The sequence below is a fragment of the Polypterus senegalus genome, chromosome 16 (genome assembly GCF_016835505.1).
Source record: "Polypterus senegalus isolate Bchr_013 chromosome 16, ASM1683550v1, whole genome shotgun sequence".
Lineage (NCBI taxonomy): Eukaryota > Metazoa > Chordata > Cladistia > Polypteriformes > Polypteridae > Polypterus > Polypterus senegalus.
In genome coordinates, this window is record NC_053169.1 from 8536852 (window position 1) to 8562741 (window position 25890).

The following is a 25890-nucleotide window of genomic DNA, read 5'->3' on the forward strand; positions in this document are numbered from 1 at the left end:
TTATTTAAATATCCACAGTAAATGGCTTTATTTGGACTTTGGAAATGTATTGTTACATCTTAAGAGTTTGTATTACTAATACTGAATGGAACAATACACAAAATGTTTGTCAAGCATAAAAAGAGGATGACTTTCAAGGGGGGTGAATACTTTTGCACACCACTGTACATCTCCAGTGTACTCCCAGTTCCGGAAGAGTAACAAGCTGTCACTCTAAAATCTATCTGCTTAATCCAGTTCAGGGGCTCGGGACCGTCTTATACTTTTTTTATAATAATATGTCGAATGACACCAGACAATGATGTTAATCCCTTTAAGGAAAACAAATAAAAGGGTTTTGGAATTTTATTAAAAACAACAGATTTGTCTTTTTTTTTTTTGACATCACATATTTGTATTTACCATTTTATTACAGGCTGAGTTGTCAGATTTCAGTAACATCAAGAACATTTTTACATTTCCAAATTGTAACACTTTATTGTTTAATTATATGGTTTCCTTAAAGGACTCAGACCTTACATAAAATAAAGAGTTTTCAAATAGCCAGTCGTCGGCAAAACTTTACCCACCAAATGGTAGAAATTAGGATACTGGACTTGGCTGGAGAAGCGATTGTGTGAGTAAGTGGACACTGTCATGACATCTCCTTCGTTCTGCTATTGTTACTAGCTGCAAATATGTTCAGCAGTTATTCCCTGCACATGAGTATTTTCCAGTAATAGAAAAACCATCAGATTTTGTATTTAAATGAGTGTAGATATGACTCAGGCTCTAAGTGCGCTGGAATGAAGGCCTTGGCCCTCTTTGAGGGGTCGAAGGTCTTGGCCCTCTTTGAGGGGTCTCTGCCCCGGTACTTTCAGTTGCATTGTTCATCTCACATCCAGAGGCCATACAAATTCCTGGAGCACCACGGAGTCCTGGGTATCCTCTCAAGCCAGGCTGGCCTGGGTGTCCACGGGGTCCCTGATGACCTGGCTGGCCGTCAAATACTGTCCCGGTTCTTCCTCGTTTTCCTATTGTTTTGTTAAAAAAGGAAAAAAAAAGTATTTCTCTCATGTGACTGTGTTTATTTTTAATAATTACTTTATTCAGGATAGACACAGAATCTGATTGATTAAAATAAATTCATAAAGTGTCTACGGTAGTGGTCAAAGTTTTGAGATTGACACAAATACGAATTTTCACAAAGTGTGCTGCCTAGGTTTTTATGATGGCATCGACTCCAGAATGTTCTGAAGAGTGATCTGATGAAGTGCATTGAATTACAAAAGTCTCCCTTTGCCATGAAAATGAACTTCATCCCAAAAAAAACACTGCATGTCAGCCCTGCCACAAAAGGACCTGCTGATGTCATTTCAGTGATCATCTCATTCACTCAGGCTGGAGGTCCCTCTGTCTCACTGATTGAGTTGGAATAGCGAGGTAAAGAAGGCTTCGGGATGCCCAAGAAAGTCCAGCAAGCGCCAGGACAATCTCTTAAATTTGATTCAGCTGTGGGCACCACCAGGGCAGAGCTGGCTCAGGAATGGCAGCAGGCAGATGTGAGTGAGGTGAAGATGTTTGGAGGGTGGCCTGGTGGGTGTCATGAAGGACAGCAAAGAAGCCATCAGGGACAGAATGATATTGTGAAAAAGGTACAGAGTTTGGACTCCTGAGGACTGCTGGGGGAAAGTCATTTTCTCTGATGAATCTCCTTTCTGATTGTTTGGGGCATCCAGAATAAAAGAAAAGGTGAGCGGCACTACCATCAGTCCTGTGTCATGCCAACAGTAAAGCATCCTGAGACCATTCATGTCACGTGGGATTGTTTCTCAGTCAAAACAGTGGGTTCACTCACAATTCAGCCTAAGAACACAGCCATGAATAAAGAATGGGACCAAAACATCCTCCGAGAGCAACTTCTCACAACCATCCAACAATAGTTTGGTGACCAACATGATGGAGCACCGGGCCATAAGGCAAAAGGGAGACCTAAGTGGCTCAGGGAACAAAACATTTGGGGCCCATGGCCAGGAAACTCCTCAGACCTTTAATCCCATTGAGAACTTGTGGTCAAGAGGTGAGTGGGCAAACAAAAACCCACCAATTCTGATTATACAAGAATGGACAGCTGCCATCTGTCAGGATTTGGCCCAGAAGTTAAGTGCCAGTATACCAGGGCGAATTGCAGAGGTCTTGAAAAAGAAAGAAGGGCCAACACTGCAAATATGGACTCTGTGCGTAAACTTCATGTCATTGTCAATAAAAGCCTTTGAAACTTCTGAACTGCTTGTAATTCTACTTCAGTGTACCAGAGAAACATCTGACACAAACATCTAAAAACACTGAAGCAGCAAACTGTGAACACCAACACTTGGGTCATTCTCAAAACTTTTGGCCGCAACTATAATTTATAACTATTTGGTTAATATAGAAAGTGCCAGATAAAAAGTAAATTAATACATTTCAAAGCAAAGGTACCTCATTTTGCTGACCTGAATCGCTTAATAAAGGTTGTCACACATTTGCGTCCGAGGATCTCCTCAAAAGCATGTAATAACCCTCCAGGATGAGAGGGGCGCTGCTGCTGCTAATAAGTTTTTCTCCTTCTCTTCCCACAGCTCTGAGAAACCACCCATTTACAGCCCTCAGCCCCAACCATCCAATCCATGCAACATAAGAAGCCCGGCCGTCTAGAAGGAGGCATCTTTTGTGAATAAAGCAGACCCCCAGATGGTGCTCCCTGAAAGACCCTAATCTTGACAACCAAAGTTCTTGCTTCTGTGCTTTTGTTGATTTGCCCGCACAAGCTGAATTTTGAAGCCATAAAGGCACAAGTTTAAGTTGACTGATATTATTAAATGGGACGACCCGGCTGGTGTCCTGACTGTTCTTACGTTTTGACTTCCTGTTATTCCACGACTCAGCCACAAGGTTTAAAAAGCGTCTCCAATGTCCACTCATATTCATCTGTGCTGCAGCGTGCACTGCAGCCTGTAGTTAGAATGGAAACTGACCGCAAAAGAGGGTGACATGCCACACTGCCACAAAAAACTTGAGCGTTTCATATGATGCTGAAGAGGCGACAGTCTCGTCAAAGAGATGGTAGGCCCATCTTCACACACCCTGGTTCTGACACTGTTCTCACATTTTTAAAGCCATACAGATGTCAGGACTGGCCAGCTTTCTGTTGGGTTGCCTGACTACTGACACATGCCCACACAATTGCTTTTACTTTTCCACTGACTTGGTAGTTTTACGCGGAGAGAAAACACATTTGCATTTTAAATCTTGTTGAATGTGATTTCTATCCTTTGCTGACGAGCTCTGAATGTAGGTTGTGTGGTCCATCATTGGCATGTTAACACTTGGTTTTAAATTTGGTCAGACATGAAAACTAAGTAATGCAGGTGTCAACGGACACACTTTGCTTTAGCTCCTCCTGACTGCTGCTCTCCCTCAAGTTTATAAGCTGACGTTAGACTGATTTCGGTCCCGTGACCCCTGGTAGCTTTCCTAACTCATTAAATAAAATGTTATGAGGGTAGACAGTTTCAGGAGAGAAGTGAGGCACAAAACAGGATTGTGATGAGCGGAGAGGAACCAGTGTGTCTTGACAGTAAAGAGAATGTGGCAGTAGTTGGCCTGTCTTAGGTACATAAAGTGTTATTTCTGGCCTTGAATTAAATTTAGTTTGACCCCCTTGATCTACACAAATGTGAATAATAAAATAAATGACTTATGTCTTCCAAAAAGACATTAAGTTGAGTTTTGAAAGTTACAGTCTACCACACTACTTGGCTCTTCTCTGGTGATGCTTAGATCATTAGAACAATCTGGATGAGAACAGGCCATTCAGCCCAACAAAAGCCCACTAGTCCTATCCCCTTATTTCTTCCAAAAAAACATTAAGTTGAGTTTTGAAAGTCCCTAAAGTCTTACTATCCACCACAGTACTTGGTCGCTTATTCCAAGCGTCTATCGTTCTTTGTGAAAAGAAAAACTTCCTAATGTCTATGTGAAATTTACCCTTCACAAGTTTCCAACTGTGTCCCCGTGCTCTTGATCATTTTAAAGTCACCGTCTCGATCCACTGGACTAATTCCCTTCCTCATTTTAAGCACTTCAGTCAGGTCTCCTCTTAATCTTCTTTTACTTAAACTGTAAAGGCTCAGCTCTTTTAAACTTTCCTCATAACTCATCCCCTGTAGCCCTGGACTCAGCTTCATCGCTTTTCTCTGGACCTTTTCTAGTGATGATTTGTCCTTTTTGTAGCCTGGTACCCCAAACTGCACACAGGGCTCCAGATGAGGCCTCAGCAGTGTGTTATAAAGCTTCAGCAAAACCTTCTGTGACTTGTACTCGACACATCAAGGCGCTATATAACCTGGCAGTCTGTAAGCCATCTTAATGGCATCTGAACACTGTCAGGTAGCTGATACTGTCAAGTCCACTATGACTCCTAAGTCCTACTCATAAGGCATACTTTTGATTTTCAGGCCTCCCATTGTGTATTCAAACATCACATTTTTACTTCCTATGTGTAATACTTTACATTTACTGACATTAAATGGTTAAAAAGCTCAGATCTTTTAATCTTTCTGCATCACTCATCCCCTGTAGCCCTGATATCAGCCTAGTTGCTCTTCTCTGGACCTTTTCTAGTTCTGTTATGTCCTTTTGTAGCCTGGAGACCCAAACTGCACACGGGACTCCAGATGAGGCCTCACCAGTGTGTTATAAAGCTTGAGCAGAACCTCCTGGGACTTGTACTCATCACATCAAGGCGCTATATAACATGACATTTTGTTTGCCTTCTTAATGGCTTCTGAACACTGTCAGGAAGTCGATGCCTTAGAGTCCACTATGACTCCTAAATCCTTCTCATAAGGTGTACTGTCTCTGCCAAGCCTCAAATCAGCCATCTTCAGCTCCTGCTTGTTTCGGGGGGCTTGTCCCCTTACGTTTTCTCTTCACCATATGAAAGATCTGTTCATCTGGATTTACATTGGGTGACTGGCTTGGGAAACCATGAATTTTCCATTTTGTAGCTTTGATAAACCCCTGTATGGCCTCAGCAGTGCGTTGGGATCATCATCTTCTTGTAGGATGAAGCACAGTCCAATGGGTTTAGAGGCATTTATTGGAATTTGAGCAGATCAGATATTTCTACACACCTCACAATTCATTGTGCCACCACCGTCAGCAGTTCATCAATGAAGAGAAGTGTGCCCAGGACCTGTGGCAGCCATACATGCCCAAGTCATAACACCCCTAGCATCATGTTTAACAGATGAGGTGGTCTGCTTTGGATCTTGGACAATTTCTTCTTGTCTCCACACTTTGCTCTTGCCGTCACACTGATGAGGTTCATCTTTGCTTCGTCTGTACACAAGACCTTTTCCCAGAATTCTTCAGGCTCTTTGAAGTCTCTTTTCACGGGTTGTAATCTGGTCATCCTGTTTCTGAGGCTCACTAGTGGTTTGCATCATGCAGTGTGGCCTTTCTGTTTCAGTTAATGTAGTTTTCTGTGTTTAGTCGCCTCTAACACATTCACATCTGCCTCCTGATGACTGTCTCTGATCTGTCGACAGGCGTTTGGGGCATTTTCTTGACCATAGCCTGTCATCAGCAGTGGAGGTCTTCCTTGGCCTACCAGTCCCTTTGTGATTATTGAGCTCACCAGTGTGTTCTTTTCTTCTTCATGATATTCCAGACAGTTGATTTCAGTCATCCTAAATTTTTTGATTTGTTTGATTCTTATTTTTGACTTTCATTGGCACAGCTCTTGTCCTCATATTGAACAATGGCAACAACAAACTCAAGGGGCACAAGCAAGTCAAGGTAACCTATAAAGCCATGAAACCTGCCTGAGGAATCACAAACCTGTGGCACCAATTGTCTCAAACATTATGGTGAGAGAAAATGAAGGGGACTGTGTAGACAAAGCATTGTGTGACCGAAATATCTAAAAATCCCCTTAAATGAATGTCTGCAATATATACTTAAATCACATTTGATTTGTTTACACTGTGGCACAGAGGGGCAAATCAAAGAGAGATGGGTCTTTGTCCCAAACATTACAGAGGACACTGTATATGTGATTTGTGATTCATCTCTGATGGAGAATCGCAGTAATAATTGGGTAGAGAGGTCCTTTCATCGGATTGGCTGACTCAGCTGTGGAATGGCCAATAGGGGAGGCAGCTTGATGGCCGAGGTCTCCAGGACTCTGAACAAATCCAAATCCTGTGATGTGATATCATCTACTGTTAAATTCTGCTCTGTACTTGTAATGTTTCTATTCCACTATTATATTGAGGATTACTTGTCTCCTGCTCTGTGTATTGTGTTGTGTTTACCCTCTTTATTTGACACCCACTGCATGCCTAACCTACCTGGAAAGGGGTCAGTCAGTTTCTTTGAATTGCCTTTCCCAAGGTTTCTTCCATTTTTTTCCCAACAAGGGATATTTTCCTTGTCTTCTTAGAGAGTCAAGGCTGGAAGGCTGTTAAAAGGCAGGGCCTGTTAAAGCCCATTGCGACACTTCTTGTGTGATTTTGGGCTATACAAAAATAAATTGTATTGTATTGTATTTGTACCTGTTTCTTTGTTTTTTGAATTGGTATGTGCCTGTTATAATTGAATTCTCTCTCTGAACTAAAAGCCTAGATGAACATATCTTAATAAAAAGCATTTATTTTTCAAGGATTTACTATGCTGCTTGACACACACAAGAGTAAAAAATTAAGTGGTATTCTTAAATCACCTGTTAATTTCCTTTAAAAACTTGTTTTTATTAATAAATTGTTTAGAAAAGCAAAGATCCCTGAAATCATGACTTTAAAAGCTCCTGATGATCTATCCATCCATTTTCTAAAGCAGTCCAGGGTCATAATAAAACAGAGCTGTTCCCAGCTGCCAAAAGTGAAGGCGGGAGACCCCTGCACTGGGAAGAACACCAGACTATTATAGGGTAGACTCAAATAGGGCAGAGTTCATTTTGTAATTCTATGTAATTGCTGGACTGTGGGAATGACACTGGAGCATACAAAGGAAAGCCAAGCAAATACAATTAAAATACATAAACTCCGTACAGAATTCACCCACCATCGCTCAGGGTCAAACCCCAATTTCAAACAATATGAGGCTTCACCTCTACCTGCTACACTAATACTGTACCTAATCCTGAAACAGCCAAATGTAAATTCGAACTGAATACTTTACCTCTTGGTCCTTGATTACCAACATGGCCAGGTATTCCATAGCCTTTAGCTCCCTTATCTCCTGGTTCTCCAACATCGCCTAAAATGAAAAAATATATATATTTTTTATTTTAAGCACCCCAACAATCAAAATATACCAATAAATAAAAAGGTAACCTGCATATTTGTAAAAGGTTTACCATCTTTAAGTACTTGAACAAACCCATTGATTTACTATGAATAAATACTACAGGAAAATCAGGTGTGATAAGGTATGTGGCTGGCAATGGGGGTGCAATGAACATGAGTACCACTATGGTAGCAAAACACTGGGATAAATGTCTGTATTTAAACCTACAAACAAAATAAATAAACAGACTGGCAAAATTAGAGTTCCATTGAATGCCTTTATATGCCATTGTGGGAATGCTGAGGTCACTTGTTTATGGATATCATTGCAAGAGAGTGAGCACTGCGCCCTGGTGGGGGGGGTACAACAAAAACAACAACATTTATTTATATAGCACATTTTCATACAAATAATGCACAAGAGGAAATTTCTCTGGTTCATGTACACCAAGAAGGTACTAGAAAAGGATGATCTTCTGTGTGTAGTGAGGATGTGACTATGTATGTCTGGCAAGAAACTAGAAGATCTCAAGAGAGTACACCATGCACAGATGGAGAAGAGTTTGGGGAAAAGGCTTACTAAAGGGAGGAAGAGAGCAAAGCAGAGAAAGGAAGAGTGTGGAAAAAGCTTGAAATTGAGAGGAGAGGTCTTGAATTTAGAACAGTCCAGATAAAAACAGGCCATTCAGCCCCACAAATCTCAATAGTCCTCTTTGCTTAATTCTTCCAAAATAACATCAAGTCAAGTTTTGAGGGTCTCTTGAGTCATATTGTCTACTATGCTACTTGGTAGCTTATTCTGTATGTCTGTGGGTCTCTGTGTAAAGAAAAACTTCCTAATGTTTGTGGGACATTTCCTCTTCACAAGTTTCCATCTCTGTCCCCATATTCTTGATGAACTCATTTTAAAGTCACCGTCTCGATACACTGGACTAACTCCCTTCATCATTTCAGTTAGGTCTCTTATTCATTTTCTTTTGCTTAAACTGAAAAGGCTCAAGTTTCCAACTGTGTCCCCGTGTTCTTGCTAAGTTCATTTCAATGTCACCGTCTCAATCCACTGGACTAATTCCATTCATAATTTTGTACACTTCAGTCAGATCTCATCTTAATCTCTGAAAAGGCTCAGCTCTTGTAATCTTTCCTCATAACTCATCCTGAAATTAGCCAAGTTGTTTTCTCTGGACTTTTTCTAGTGCTGCTATGTCTTTTTTGTAACCTGGAGACAAAACAGCACACAGTTCACTAGATGAGGCCTCACCAGTGCATTATAAAGCTTGATCAAAACACCTTTGGACTTGTACACTAAGCATCAGGGCGCTATACAATGTAACATGCTGTTAGCCTTCTTAAAGGCTTCAGAACACTGGAAGTTGATAAGTCCACTACAACTCCCAAGTCTGTCTCATAAGGTGTACTTTCAATTTTCAGACCTTCCTTTGTATATTCAAACTGCACATTTTTATTTCCTACATATTACATTACATTTACTTACATTACATTTCATCATCTACAAATCTGCCCAAACCTGTATGCTGTTCAAGTTCCTCTGTAATGACTCAATAGATTCTTGATTATCTACCAATCCACATCTGCAAACTTAACCAACTTGTTATTTATATTCCTATTCAAATCATTTACACAGTATAAATATAAATATATACAGTAAGAGATGGCTGGCAACTCATTCCGGCCGGGGTGCCCTTGCAATGGAAGGAGGGGGTAAGGCAGCTTTTCATAGACACTGCCTCCCCCAAGATGCTAGATGGCAGCTTCCCTGAATTGCAGTGGTGCCCTGGATGCCCACAGGGCACTATGTAACTTGGAGTTCGGCAACACAGCCCTGCTGGGTACTGTGGGTGTCGCCAGAGCACGCTGTGAGAAGATGGTGGGAGGACAAATTCTCACCTAGCCCAGAAGTACTAATGGATTATGATAATGTAAGCCCTGAAGTACTTCCAGGCTGATTAAAAACTTGAATTCTCCAGCTGACTCTGAAGTGCTGGTAAGTCATGTGGGAGGAAGAACAGAAGCACTTCCAGGTCAAGGACTATTTAAAGGACTGCTGGAAACCCAGCAAGTGAGCTGTAGTTGGAAGGTGTAGGACAGAGCTTGCTGGGAGGTGTGGAAGAGAGAAATGGAATCATTATAGAATCATTATATATATATATATATATATATATATATATATATATATATATATATATATATATATATATATATATATATATATATATATATAATACACATCACACCCTGAACCCCCACTTCTTTTAGTTTGATGCCCAACCTCTTGTTTGGCATCTTATCAAATGTTTTCTGAAAGGCAAGATAAATAATCTGAAATGCTCCACTCTTGTCATATCTTTTAGTTGCTTCCTGATAGAATTCCAGCATGTTGGTAAAGCACAACCTCTCTCTTCTGAACCCATGGTGACTGTTCAGTAAAACTCCGGTTCTTGCCATGTGCTTCTCAGTGTTCTCCTTGATTATTCCTTCTATTAATTTACATGTGATGCAAGTTAAGCTTATCAGCCTGCTCAGTTGCTTAGATCTCCCTGATCACCCTTTACATATGACAGGATAATATTTGCTATCTTCGAGTCCATTCAGAATTTCCCCATTGCACAGTTATTTCCTAAAAGTATGCATCAAGGATTTATATATGTACTCACTAACCTCCTTAAGAATTCAAAGATAAATATTATCTGGTCCTGGTGATTTGTTGGACTTCAGCCTTTTTAATCCAAATCCTTTTTCCAAATCACTTGTAAATAACAGACAGGTAGTTATATGAGCCTTGCCAAAAGCTTGTTTAGCAGGATATTTTGGAAGTTTGGTGGGAAGCAGGTTCCTTTACTATTGTGTTTTTGATAAATAACACACTACTGCAATTTTTTATAGCACTCTTGGTATTACTGCAGATGTGGAAAGATGCCATATCTTCTAGATACTAACAAGACATATAAAACACAGCTCACTCCATCCCCTTACATCGATCATCTTTTGGGGTATTGGGAAGATTACAATGAAGGGCACTGAGAAACTTAACTGCTTTATAGACAGCCCTATTCACATGACAAGAAGGCACCAGATGTGCAAGTGTCAGAACACACCTAAGAAAGAAAGGTGGGAATCCAGAGAGTCCAACATGGTCTAGAAAGGTCCACAAGGACATCTTACGGTGTCACCACTTCATGTTACACCCATGCATTTTTTACATGCATTTTTACTACTCTTTCATTTAATATTGTTTTTTGTATCAGTATACTGCTGCTGGATTATGTGAATTTCCCCTTGTGATTAATAAAGTATCTATCTATCTATCTATCTATCTATCTATCTATCTATCTATCTATCTATCTATCTATCTATCTATCTATCTATCTATCTATCTATGTCAGGGGCTATAAAAGGCCACATGGCAAGACACACGACAGTTTAACATGAACTCGATAAAGGGCACGAATTCTTTCTTAAAGTCTTTTCCAAACATCAAAGAAATAAATGAAGAAAGACAAAAATCAGTTCAGTAGGGCAGAAGAATACAGGCAAGGCATGTGGAAATACAAACTATACACTCTCAGATATAATGGACATTATAGGTTAAAGTACAGTATATACTTTATCAGATCAATAAAAGTTTAACCAGAAAGGGGAGTGAAAAGAGGATCAGACCTGATGGTCCTTGTGCTCCAGTATCGCCTGCTTCTCCATAGAAACCTTCTTGTCCCTCTTCACCGTCGACTCCATTTATACCAGGCTCCCCCTTTACAGGAAAATACATTTTAGTAAGTTCATTCAACTGCTTGCAATTTTACAAAAATCAGCTTTACTTAACACTTGCAGCTGTCACTGGAAAAAAAACATTCAAAAGAACTTGCATCTGTGAAAAGGAAAATTTGGGGGTCACCACAGTGATACAGTGATACGTAGTAGAGGGAAACCAACAGAGGAAGCAAGGAAAAAAAACTGGACAAGTCAACTCTCAGAATGTTGTGGTGGAAATAATTAAGATGATTTTAAAATTTAAAGGTGCTGGCCAAGTATCAAACCGAGTGTTAATACAGGAACCCAGAACAACATCTACAGTATGTGGAGTCTGCATGTTCTCCCCATGTTGTTATAAGCTGCTCTGTGTGGATTGTGGTTACCAGATCATCAAAAATGATGTTGTTTGATAAGTTGATCAACTTTGAGTCTGTGCCTGAGTGAGTTTGGTGATGGACTGGCATCCCCTCTGGAATGGATCACTCAGTCCCTCTCTCCTGCTGGTGGTCCTGGCAGGAGCACAGTAATTTTAACTGTGTGCCACGTCTGTCTTTGAACTGCAATGAAGGAGTCATCAGGGGGGACAAAGCTAATTGACTGTGTTTCACTGCTTAGTGGTGTGCCGATGCCCGTTGCTTTACAGTGGGTCTCCAATCCCACATGTCATTTCCTCATGGCATTTGATGATTCACGGGATACCCCAACCCCTGGATCATCAATCGAGTGTTTAAGCTTCACAGGGGACACATTTACAAGATTATTGAGATTTATAAAGGTAAATTATTTAATTTATATTTAGATTTTATGCTTTTTTTAAGCTCAATTTGTTCACTGTAGTTCTGTATGTATATGGTTCAAAACTTTGAAATGTGACTTCTTCATCTTGAAATGTGATATGAAGAGAGTGTAAATATAAATCAGACCGTTTTTAGGGGTCCAGGGCATAGAAAAGATTGGCGACCACTGCCCGAGGGTGACCAAACACTGAGAGCTTTTGATTAACCATAACAGTCGATGGAGATAACCAGATCTGTAGCTGCTGTATATCAGGTTCCATTAAGTAGGAAATACAGAACTACACGACTCCTCAAGGCTGTACAAATGAATCGAGGCTATAAGACAGTGAGTTGATGGGTGTAAGGAAAATGATTTTTTTTCTCACAGGGTTATTTATATATGGTTAGATTTAAGGACAGAATATTTGTAATACTGTATTTGGTATTATGAGCTGTTCACTTTAAAAATGTGTGGTTACTTTACATTTATCATATTTTTTGAGCAAAGTGATTGTTTATTTTTGGTATCGCGGCACTTTTTTTTTTTTTGCATATGGGCGCCACAATGTAATGATTCCCGTTTCCAGGACGCTACTCCTGGTTGCCAAGGAAATGTGGTTTGAACGCCGCTGCGTCATACGTCCTCAGCGTGACGCTATAAATACCGGTGATAAAGTTCGTTCGGTTTCCGTGATTCGCGTATAAACAGACCCAAACGTAGTTTCTATCTTGATTTTCTGGTTTACGATCTTACTGTTTCCTCTTAAACTTTCATTATTGTGCAGCGGCTAGGCTTTTGACTCAGAAGTAACGTGTTTTTGGTTTTCGTTTCATCTACCAGTACTTTTCCAGCATTCAGGCAGAAAATAATCACGGATTGTATCATGAATGACTCCGGAGATGATAAAAGAGTTTAGGGATATAACGCGTTTTCAAGAGGATGTGGGAGAGTGAAAAAGTCATAAGATGTGGTTAAACAAGTGAAAGATTTAACCAGGTCTTTTCAACATCTAGCAACAGAACTAAGTAAAATAACAAGAACAGGCGGGAGCACAAAGGGGGGCTCAAGGGTCACAAACTGCTAAAACTGCATTCATAAAATGCAGGTTGCCTCGTGATTGTGTAGCAAAATTAGCCGAGTTCGTCCAAGTGGGAGTTATATGACGATTGATATTTCATCCTCTGTTTAGCGTGCTTGTTATTGTGTTAACATGCGGTCCGAGACTGAAACATCACAGTGAGCTTCCGTTTGTATGGTACGAAAATTAAATATGCAAACTGATTCCGTCAAACCGAGATCACCAGTAAAAAAAGACACGTATATAGGTGGGAAGGACGGACGAGCTTGTGAGGTGATTGGTGAAGGAACCGCAGGGCTAGTTTGAAATGTCGGAACTATAAGAACTGGGGCCTCATTTATAACACTTTGTGTGAATTTCGAACATGAAAATGTGTGCACCCGTACGCCAAAAAAATCATATTTTATAACATCTGGCGTACACAATTTACTCGTTATAAAATCAGTCATCCTGTATATATGTGCGTTCGTGAACGCGCCTCTCCTCCTCAAACCCCGCCCGGTTTCACCCTGAAGCATCCATATATGGATCATGCCAATCGAGCGCATACATATGAAATCACTATGTCGCAGAGCTTCATGGCAGCCTCACGAGAAGAGAAATCTCATCACTAAAAAAACTTACTTAGTGGCTTAAGTGCGGTGTCAGCAACAAGCGCATCTATGTTGAATGGCATCATGCTACTGCTGCTGTGTGTGCCGTGAGCTCCAGCCGAGCCATGCTTGAAATAAAAAAAAAAAAGTTTGATTTTTTGTCGGCGAAGCAGTTCGTTAGTCGCTGGCAGTGTGCGCTTGTAACAGATGGATGAAAAAAAACTTTAATGCACTCAAATTTCGACCTGCCATCTGTAATGGGACATGCCTTTTTGTGTGGCATATGCCACAGCAGTCGTGATGATTGTCAGTCTCATCTTGATATCACAGATGACATGCATGTTCATGGAATGTAACTGTGTTTAACAGAAGTTGCTTCATTCTTTGCTGGATGCCCTTATTGCGACGGTCAGTTAGTGGATCCCAGGACGACAGGCATGACGGAATGAAGCTTGCCTGAGATATTCTGACCTGTCGGCCAGTGACCTATGAAGTGACAAAAGTCGATATAAACTAAGGAAAAACCAAAAACGTTCTTCAGTGCAAATACGCAGCATGGGCCGCCTTAAAAGGGATCCAAAATAGTCTGTACGAACATTAAACATTTAAAACTGGACTGTTTGCCGAATTCTTCATCAAGCTTTATCATATTAACTGCATAAAATACAAATAGTGCATTTTTTAGGAATAATTTAGCAACAACATTTTCAGTTTACAGAGTGACACGGTGGCGCAGTGCTGCATCGCGGTTAGGAGACCTGGGTTCGCTTCCCGGGTCCTCCCTGCGTGGAGTTTGCATGTTCTCCCCGTGTCTGCGTGGGTTTCCTCCCACAGTCCAAAGACATGCAGGTTAGGTGGATTGGCGATTCTGAATTGGCCCTAGTGTGTGTTTGTGTGTGTCCTGAGGTGGGTTGGCACCCTGCCCAGGATTGGTTCCTGCCTTGTGCCCTGTGTTGGCTTTGATTGGCTCCAGCAGACCCCCGCGACCCTGTGTTCAGATTCAGCGGGTTGGAAAATGGATGGATGGATGGATGGATGGATTTTCAGTTTATTGAATTGTTAAATAAAACCGGGATAGGCTGAACAATCTGCAGATTCATTCAGAAGAATTTATTATTAATGGCGGAGCTCATTTACAAAACTTTTCTTCATGGAAATTTACCATTGCAGAATAAATGATGATAGAAGAATGGAGACACTGTTTAAAGGGCACTCAATTTCTCTTTACCTTCAGATCAAAGAACTACAAAAAACGGTCCAAGATTAAATGGGACCTGGGAAACAGAATTGTCACGTGAATTCTATTCAGATATACTTTTAGAACAGGGTGAGCAACGTTAGTCCTGTGGGGGTCACGGTGGCTGCAGGTTTTTGTTCTGTACCAATTGCTAAATAAAAAGGCGATTATTGCTAGTCAAGCACTTTTTGCTTAAGTGACATTTTTCTGCTTTATTTTAGTTGTCTTGCTTGTTAAGATTATTAAACTTTGGGAAGGGAAGAAACCTCTGTGAAGCGATTTGCTGATCGTATAAGATGAGTAGCTTTAGAGTTTCAAACTGGGCAGAGGGTTTGGCTCACTATGTGAGACATTTGCCTGAACGGTCTGTCTAGTAACTTGGCACTCAGTTATTTCAGTCCCTATATGGTCTTTAACAAGTTTGGTTCTATTATCTATAAGGTGGCTTTCATGTGTCTAGATTAAAACTGTAACGGTGGGGTTGGAGTTGAAAGCAATGAGTGGGTTACTGGAGTTGGGGCCGGTAAAAATGTGGAGACTCCACCCCTGACTAAATGTAAATTGTAATATAATGTGTTTAAAATTTTCAATTTTACATATACTGATTCAATTAAGCTATGCCTTCTTCCAGACTTGTGTTAAAATATAGCGTTTTTTTACTTTCTCACATACAAAGTATGGGGAAAGTATTGGAATCGTCCAAAAATTTGATTTCAAGATTTTGATGAATCTCAAAGTTTTACACCTTCCTGGTCCTGAAAATACCATTTTTGGAATTTTGTCTGTGTGCGTATGTATGCAAACACGATAACCTGAGGACACTTTCACTTTGGTCAACCAAATTTTGCATACAAGTATTCAGTACAGAACGTAGATTTCTATCAACTTCTGAGCTATTTCCGCTAACCCGCTTTTATTTGACAATTTATTCAGCTTTACTTTTATAATAATCATTCAATATATTATTGATTTGATTTGATGTTGATAGTCCTTAAATGTACATAGTAATATAAAAATATAATCATTGTCTTGCGGTCTACTCCTCAGATATCCATCCCAATATCTGAGTATACAAGAAAGGTGAGGGGAGACCACTCTCAATTTTTTAATTTTGTAAGTTTAGTCTTATGTTTATTGTTGCTCGGTGTTTGTAAGCCACAATGGCATACTACAGCTGTAAACCCAAACTTTAACAGGTTAATGTGCTAAAAAGTAGTCTGATGATTCATTCTGGTAGTGATGAAGTGCCTTCTATCTTGTATGTTGTGTGATTTCAATAATATATATATATATGTATATTATATATGTATATATGATATCAATAATATATATTATATATGTATATTATATATGTATAATATACATATATATAATATATATATAATCCAGCGTCTGTCTGTCCACTTTTCATGAGAGAACTATTTAACAGATTTAGATCTGGGTTTTTTCTATAATTTGCTTGAACATTCTGGTTGATTTTGCGACTTCTGTCATTGTGCTAAGAATCATAGTTCTCTTGCAAGAGCGATACATTCACGCTAATCCGAAACAGAGGCTGCAGGCCGAGGAGAGGGGGAGTTGTGATGTCAGGAGTGGGAAGCCAGACAGGACCCTACTCACTGTCCTGTTTCACTACTATGTGGGCAAAGCCGCAGGCATGGCTAGTAGTAAACAAACGAGTCTAATTACAAATGGACAGTGTTCTGCAAGTTCACACCCCACAAGAACTCACTCAAAGTTCAGTTCATACAGATTCAAATGAATCAATTCACATTCATAGTTCATCATTTCAATTTTGAACTAATTCATGTTCAGTTCATTTTGTATTTTTTAAGGAGTAATAATAAATGACCCATGAGTTTACTTTTTTCAATTTTGCATGCCTTATATTAGACTATTAGTGTTCTTGAATTATGAAGACTTTTTTTATTTAAATACACTTTATCGCATTATACCTAGCAACAAACACGTATAACCATATGTACTAATATCCATCCATCCATCCATTATCCAAACAGCTATATCCTAACTACAGGGTCACGGGGGGTCTCCTGGAGCCAATCCCAGCCAACACAAGGTGCAAGGCAGGAAACAAACCCGGGGCAGGGCGCCAGCCCACCACAGTGCTAATATCATCCCAGTCAAAAAAGAAATTAAATAGATGCAAGTATACATATAAATTACCACTGTATTTCCAACCATGTGACATAAATGGTGACTGTGGAACTAGCATGTAGGTGAACTAACTTATTATGCTGTCGGTCAAAATTTGCGTTACATATTGTATGTCCACTGGGGAAAAATATACAGTGGCCTCGCAAAGTACAACATTTTCCTAAAAGCGAAAGCGGAGCTTCACCGCATGCCTGTGTCAGTGGAGGTGCAGCTTAAGCACAAGCTGGCAGACACAGACAGCGTCGATTTGGTTTGACGTTATTTTTTCAGAATACAAATGGCAAAAAAAATTATACGAAATAAATATTTGTAAAAATCCACTATTTGTGCTTATCTGAATACCATATTGGAATTCAGCTCCACCCCTACATTACAGGGTAAGGCAAAACATTTAATCTGGACCTAAACCAGATCTTGAATGTCACATAAAACTAAACTATAGCTCACGTTCAAGTTCTTCACTTGCAAATAAATTACGTTAAGTTCACCATTCTTAGAAAAATGAGCTTGTTCAATGAATGCACCCTTCTAAACTAGTTCATGCACAACACTGAAAATGGAGGAGTCATAGTTGGTTTTATCAGAAATGTCAGAGTTGAAGTCCAAGGTTTTGTGTACCAACTCCACAGCCCAGGTTTAAAAACCTGTGTACTGTACTTCAGTTTTTATAGTAAATGTATTTGTCCTGAAGTATGATCCTGGGTTCTTATTGCTCATTTAAATGTTCCCCCAACTGTTGAGATCTTTTTACCTTCACTTTTCTAGCAAGCCAGATGGCCGCATTTGAAAGCGGTGCATGACAGGGAGGGCTCTGTTATGAGTTGTCTTTGTCAATAATGTATTTCTCTTAAAATAAAAATTTCTAGTCAGAAGTGTATGTGAGAATATGTGTTTCTTTTACTCTGACACCCTTCTGTGGGGTTACTTTGCATTCATAATGTTTTAAGCATAGTGATAGTTTATTTTGCCATATCGTAACACTGTTTTGTTTTGCATATGGGTACTGACATGTTATGATTCACGTTGCCAGGATGCTGCTGGTATCCATGGCATGTGGTTTTTGGATGCCACTGCATCATCCGTCATCAGCACAACGCCTTAAATACTGGCAAGATGGTTCATTCAGTATCTATGACTTGAATAAAAGGAGAATCAATGCAAATTTCCTTCCATAATCTTTGATTACTCGTTAGCGGTTAGGCTTTGGTGCAAAGCTAAGGTCTTCTAAGTTCTGACTATGTTTTATCTCCTGGCCCTCTTCCAGTTTTTGGGTAGAAGAGTTGGTGATGAAAAGCTCTGCGAGTTACAAGTCAACTAATGTGTAATGAGCTGTGAGTTTGATAAAAGACAGAACACTAGCCTGTGTATTTTGAACTTCTTTTAGCCAACTAATATTTTCTTCAAGAAAAAATTTGACATCCTAGATAAGAGGCTATAAAGATAAAAGTGAGGGTTTCAGCATCTAACAGTGTGAGGCTAGAACATTAGAACAATTTAGACAAGAACAGGCCATTCAGCCCAACAAAGCTCGCCAGTCCTCTCCACTTATTTCTTCCAAAAAAAAAACAAGTCGAGTTTTAAAAAGTCCCTAAAGTCTTACTGTCTACCACACTACTTGGTCGCTTATTCCAAGTGTCTATCGTTCTTTGTGTAAAGAAAAACTTCCTAATGTTTGTGCGAAATTTACCCTTAAGTTTCCAACTGTGTCCCGTGCTCTTGATGAGCTCATTTTAAAATCACTGCCTCAGTCAACTGGACTTATTGCCTTCATCATTTTAAACACTTCTATTCTGTCACTTTCAATCTTCTTTTGCTTAAGGTTCTAGGCCATTGGGTGAAATGTGAAAGGAAGAAGTCTTCACAGCAGCCCAGAATTCAAGTTACCAATCCAAACATCTAGACCTTTCATAAAATAATGATATAACATGACAGGAACTAATATTTCAGCAAGGTGGGTCCATGTTTCTTTAACTAATGGAGGTTCTTCAAGTACCAGATATTAACTCTTTCAGGGCGGATGTCGACGTTTATCGAAATTCAGGGGTAGAAGATGGTAATCAGCTGTAAGCTACGACAAAACTCGACGTTGCATTTTAGTTTCAATCTCTTTGTTAGAAGAAAAGTTAGCTTTGTTGATTTGCATGCACAAGGAATCGAGGGCATGAGTAGTGAAGAACAAACCAGCGCTAAAATGGCATCGACATCTGGCAAGAGACTAAATCGAACGTGCAAAGCAAAATACTTTGTGGATGACATTTTGTGCATCATTGCCACTGAATTGGAGTCCAACCTGTCGGACTCCAATTTTGATGCAAGTGGTCCAGAGATGGGGATTGAAAAAGAAAGTGAGGTACCAAATTAGCTGATTGGTCCCCAGCTTATCGTGGTGCTGAACACTTCTGTGTAGCTGATGCACCTATAGCAACATTTGCCTGGGAAGACCACCACTTATAACGACAAGAGGTGAATACCAGATTGTGTCGCACTGCGCCTGCCACTGCCGCCCACCAGCCATGCAAAGATAGCCATTGAGCCACCCACAGACGCAGAACAGGAACTGACTGTAGCCACAGTACACAGCAACAGACATTTTATGTGGATTTATATATGAAACCATTGCTTTGTGAGCTTTTCAGAAAACTGAGTTTTTTTGAAAAAATATTCAGCCCTTAAAGAGTTAAATAAGAGCAGACCAAGAGGGAACCCTTGAGGGAAAGAAGAAGCCACTGGCAGTGGGGAACAAAAGAAATGCAATGGGCAGTCAGTAATGTGTGTAAAACCTTAGAAAACCTTACAAATATTAGTAATTGACCACATCATCTTCTCTTATAGTAATAACCATAATTTCTGATTGAGATGCTGTGGTTCAGGGCTTATTTCTACTCCATATCTGTATATTTATGCAATATTTTATATTTACAATACTTGCAGTATGATTGCTGTGTTCTGTACTCTTTTGTTTAATCAGGTAGCATGTAGGAGTTGCTCTTTTATGGTGCAAACAACTGAATCCTGGAAATTAAATTTTATAGGGGGGACAGAGTTATATGACATGTTCTTCCTTTTCTATTTATTATATTATCTTTCTTAGGCACTAATAATATGTTGAAAAATAGACACAGATAAGAAATAATTTTATTGATTACATGCATTATATGAAGTGTTGTGAATTGTTAACTCTTTCACCTTTTTGCCTGCTTTGCTAAGGGGAGGGAAACTGCACAACACCGCATGTGATAAACTATTATTTGGTTGAATGATTTTAAATGCAAATATATATTTTTTTTTAATTCCAGCTCTTTTACCATAGTGTGTAAGTGTAATAAAACTTTATTCAAACTTTTAACAAAGACTCCTGCCAGTAATTGCCTCCAGCATTGTATAAATTCAGATACAAGGACCGAGAAGACTGCCAGGTTGCCAACTGCACATGATGGTGAAATTCTGCTCTCAAAAGCACTAAGCAACAGTTAGTTCTCCACAAGATATAGCAGTCAGAAAAGGCATGTGAATAAACTGCTATTTTAAATGTGAATACAAGGACAAAGATAAGAATTCCGAGGAGTACATAGCAGAGGTTCCCAAACTTGGTCCTGGGGACCCACTGTGGTTGTGAGTTTTTGTTCCAACCAGATTCATAATCACTGACAACACCTAATAACACTCATCTCATTTAATTAGCTGGCATTTGTTTTCTCTTATTCTACATTCAGACAAGCACAGCAGCATGATTTTTACATTTATAAGACATCTGGAAATATTTCTGCTTTTGTTATAGATATAAATGCTCAACTCTCTTTTGTTGATTTCATTATATTTTGCCCTTTCTCTGAGCAGTTTTCACCCTCATTGTATCTTATTAATCACAATTAAAAATGAGCAGGGCAGACACCCAGGCAAATAACATTGAATAATCAAAGGCTGCATCTACTTTAGCGTCAGACCTACTAATTAGTAAATAATGGATTAATTAAACAATTAGAACACCAGGAAAAGTAGAACAAAAAAAAACATTTTTTCCATATAACTGCTTGATACATTTTAATATTTTTTTCTTTTTTGCCTAACTTAGTTTTCTAATTTCTATATTTTTCCCAAAACACAGAATGTGGGAAAAAACAGTTCACTTAATTAGCCCAGGAGTCCAATTAAAAACAGAAGCTGATTGAAACAAAAACCTGCAGTCACAAGGGGTCCGCAGGACTGAGTTTGGGAAGCGCTGTATATAGGACTCAAAACCAAGCAATAGAGCTATGCTCTGGTAGAAGAGGAATGCTTCAAAACAAGTGAAATCATGCAAGATGTCTTCAAGATTAAGCAAATAACTCATACACACCCTCAAATGGTGACCACCATAAATAACTAGATGTCTTAATGTTCTGCTTTGAAGAAACAAATTGCAGAAAAGTGTCCATTATTCAAAATGTGATGGACTTGTATGAATTCATTAATCACTCGGTTGAGGTATGCAGTCTGTATTTTGCCATATGATAAAAATGACTTCCAGATCTTCATCAATTGTATTACGTCATTGTAATCAAGGTTGACCCCATATCTTTTTCCCTCATGGCTAATAGGCAAGTTGACGTCATTTTATTCAGGGGTCTAAACCAATATAGACACTTTTGTTTGACAATGTCCAAAGCTAGATGTTTATCTGTTAATTGATGAAAAGTGGCACTGCAGACTAATTATCAACCAGTTAATACTATAACAGCAATAACTTGTTTTTGTTTGTGCTGATTTACTTCTGGGTACTTACAAAAGCAACTTGCTCATCTGATTTCAGCTTGCTCATGCACTGCTGCTCACTCAATTTACTTTATGTTGTAGTTTAAGTTGACTTTTACTCTAAAGCTGATTCCCTGGTTATACTCTAGCTTATACATACATCACAGTATTAATGTAAATGCACTGAATATCTGGTAAAATTATCTTTTTAAAATGAGCTAATATGCATCTGGTTCTTAACATTGGCATTAATAAAGGGTACTGTACAACAGTGAAGTACTTAGGTCAGTTTGTGTTTTTTTTATGGATTTAGTTCATTAAGTGCTGTGAAGTTAAAATGCTCCACTAGAGACTCTCACACTTACTAACATCCACACTTACCGGAGGTCCAGCAGATCCTGTCAAGCCTGGAGGCCCTGGGGGTCCCATTGGTACATCTCCATAAAGAGGACAAGCAGTGGCACATTTCCTCCTCACAACATTTGCAAACACTGACATCTGCTCCAGCACTACTCGTTTGCAGACTTCTACCACATGCTCCGCTGGGAATGTTGGTCCCTGTTTGAGATAAAGTAGGATGTGAGATAACATGTAAACAAAATTAGAGCAGAGTTAAAAATATGATAATGGTACGATTTTATTGTTCATGGACATTGGTGTTTGTAACCCCATCAGACCATTCAATAAATATATTTAAAATATAAACACTTTTTTTGATTTTAAACTCTAATTGTCCCACAACACTTACCGGAGGTCCAGGAGGTCCCTGGAATCCAACCAAACCTCCATCCCCGCGAACACCTTTTGCTCCAGTTGACCCCATGCGCCCAGGCTCCCCTCCTTTGCCCCTTGAACCTCTTACTCCCTGGGGCCCTGGTAATCCTTTGTCTCCAACCTGCAATACAAACATTTAATCCCATTGTCTCAACAAAGAAATTTTGAACAGAGAAAACATGTATCACAATAAACCTTACATTAGCTAATCTTTCTTTACTATAAAGTAATTTACCATTTGTTAATATAACATCTTAAATTATTTGGGTAATTTGATTGATTACTAGGCAGTACAGTGGCATAGTGGGTAACACTACTGCTCCACAACTCTACAGTAGGAACCTACATTTAATTAACATCCCTCGTTAGAGTTTGCATTGGATTTCCAGGTCTGTATGATTTTTCTCCATGTGTTTAGGTTACCATCCACATCCCAAACGTGCATGTTAGTTTGTGACTCTAAACTGGCCAGTGACTGAGTGAGTGTGTGTGACTACATACTGTCACTTTTAGTTCATTAAGGGTTGATTCCTGCCTTGTACCGGATCCTACTGGTTAGTACAAAGAGCTGACATACCAGGTAACCTGTATTCCTAGTAAAAGTATTTGACCTCCTTCTGGGGAATTTACAAACACTTTTAGGCCAATCAAGAAATATTATCAGGTCCTGGCTGTTCATCGATCCAACAATGACTGTCCTTCTGTATGTCCATCTCTGTCACTCTCCCTCCTGTGTGTACTCTAGTGACAGAACAGGCCAATTCAGGAAATGACCCCCTGCCATAGTGAGTTGATTTTGATGGTGATGTCTTGCCATTCTTTTCTCCTCTTGTTAATGGGTCCATTGTTGTTCAAAGTGACTCCTTCGATTACAGCCCACATCATTGCTCAGGAGATCATTGATCACGTAAACCTCTCCACCACTTTAAGGCACTGACTTAGTGGAGGGGCTAGAAATATTATATCTATAGCGCTATGCCCACCACGACTTCTTACAATGTAGATAACACAGGTCTCCTCCAAGGATCTCCTGTATTTCTGAGCTCCTGTGCCTATCATGAGGAGTAAGGCTAGAAACGCTGCACACTGTGCCCACTTATACTTACAATCTCATTCTTCCAACCATTGTTTAAAGATTGAGACCATAAGTAAGGATGGTGAAGCAGTGTTTGAAATAATTGGTAGCAAAAGACAAAAATGCCAACAGATTAAACAATTCTGACCCTTTAAATAGAATTGAGAGGGTTAAAAAATGCCCCCTAATTAAAGCAAGCATACTGTTAGTAATAATTTATTATGTTTGACTGTCACTATTACATAAACACTAAAATTTCTATCTAATGTTATGCTTTTTTCGCTGATTATCATGTCCTTTTTTTTTGTGTGATTACTGTGTAAATGCTTTCTTTACAAAATGGACCATTCGTTTAACTACCAGCTACTGTGAAACCTGCTGTAAACATGAGGAACAATAAGACCAACACAACTATTAAATGAGCCCATCTACTAACCACTGGAGAATGGAAGTCCTATTTACTTAAGATAAAATATTAGCTAATAAAACAACTTGAATGTATTGCAAAGCTTGCCTCATGTATCCTCATAGCAGTGCTAGTGTTCTAAAAATTGTGTGAAGGGTGGCATAAAAAAGATGACCTTTCTGACTCAAATTGACCAAGCATCACATTTTTGCATACGGTGTCTGATGATGGTTTATGAATACATTCATTTAGGTAGCTAACAGACTAGATAATATTAGCTAAGTTTCCATGTTAGAAACTTATGTCAGTGACCACAGACCACCTGTAGTGCATAAGCGTGAGACACGTGGTGTGTAAAGTGACAGGCAATTACCTGACTTCTAAATCACACATATATGTAACTCCATTATATACTTGCTTAGGTGTATATTTATAATAGCCAGGGTGCTGTCTGACATCTGTGCTATGAAGTGAACACAGGTCCACAGGAGGATGGATAAAAAACTAGCACCATGGATCACACTACCTAACCTTCTTCTGGACAGTAATAACTTTCTCTTTGATTCAATTCCTTTATTCTCGACTCCTGTTCTCTTGCTTGTTGTGAGGCCCCAACCCTCAATCCCACCTTCCACTCCCTCTCTCATGCAATAATTCTTCAAATTGATGTCTGCTTGGTAGAGTTCAACTCTGGCCACTGCAACTGCTAAATTCCATGTGGCCAGTGATTGAGTAAATCCAGGTCACTCAATGGAATGCCTCCAGAATACTTCCAGTGAAACTTGTTAGGCTTTTGCTGTATTTTTTAATCAAAACATTAATGATATTAGAAATAATATAGTACATCTACCCAATACTGATTCTCTTAAACCCCAGTACTCCATTATAAACAAATTAAATTCTTTCACCAGGATAGATTTACCTGATTTATATAAAATAATTTCTCAAATGAGAGACCCTCCATCTGCATTCTTGACCCAAAGCCAACAAGTTTTTTTCAAAGAAGTATTGGGCGTGCTAATTGATAGTATTCTTGATATGGTAAACTCGTCATTAGATACAGGGGTCTTCCCAGACTGACTTAAGACTACTGTAGCTAAACCCCTGTTGAAGAAAACTAATCTTGACTCCTCTACTTTTGAAAATTTTAGCCCTATTTCTAACTTGCCTTTCTTAAGTAAAATTCTAGAGAAGGCTGTCATTATGCAGCTTAATGATCAACTCAATAAACATGCTATTCTTGATAAGGTTCAGTTGGGTTTCAGAACAAATCACAGTACAGAAACTACACTCGTTAAAGTAGTAAATACTTGCGGGTAAATGCAGACAGAGGCCATTTATCTGTTCTCATCCTCTTATATCTGAGTGACGCATTTGATAACATTGATCACAATATTCTTAGAAATCGCCTTAATCAATGGGTGGGCCTCTCTGGCAGGGTCTTAAATTGGTTTGAGTCCTACCTGGCAGGTAGAAAATTCTTTGTTAGTTGTGGTAATTATACTTCAATGACACATGATATTCTATATGGTGTTCCACAAGGCTCTATGCTGGGTCCGCTGCTCTTTTCGATTTACATGCTTCCGTTAGGTCAGATTATTTCGGGGCATAACATGAGCTACCACAGTTATACTGATGACACACAGCCATATTTATCAATAGCACCTGACGACCCCAACACTCTTGATTCACTGACACAATGTCTCACTTGTGTTTCCGAAATGGACGAGCAGTAATTTTCTCAAACTAAATAAAGAGAAAACAGAAATTTTAGTGATTGGCAATAATGGATATAATGAGGTTATTAGAAATAAACTTGATGCATTAGGATTAAAAGTCAAGACGGAGGTAAAGAATTTAGGGGTAACTATTGACTCTGACCTGAATTTTAAATCACATATTAATCAGATTACTAGGGCAGCATTTTTTCACTTAAGAAATCTAACAAATGTTAGACCTC

At 39.3% G+C, this 25890-nt stretch overlaps 1 protein-coding gene across 1 annotated transcript in view; it reads right to left on the reverse strand.

The window, feature by feature from the left end:
• Positions 1–253: 253 nt before the first annotated feature.
• Positions 254–25890, reverse strand: part of zmp:0000000760 (collagen alpha-1(IX) chain) — a 73165-nt gene continuing 47528 nt past the window's right edge. Inside the window, exons 23-27 of the mRNA XM_039738340.1 lie at positions 22424–22570; positions 22057–22233; positions 10992–11082; positions 7207–7284; positions 254–1013 (exon numbers count right to left, since the gene is read on the reverse strand). Of these exons, the coding sequence (XP_039594274.1) occupies positions 772–1013; positions 7207–7284; positions 10992–11082; positions 22057–22233; positions 22424–22570 (735 nt within the window). The 3' untranslated portion in view covers positions 254–771. The remainder of the gene's footprint in view (positions 1014–7206; positions 7285–10991; positions 11083–22056; positions 22234–22423; positions 22571–25890) is intronic.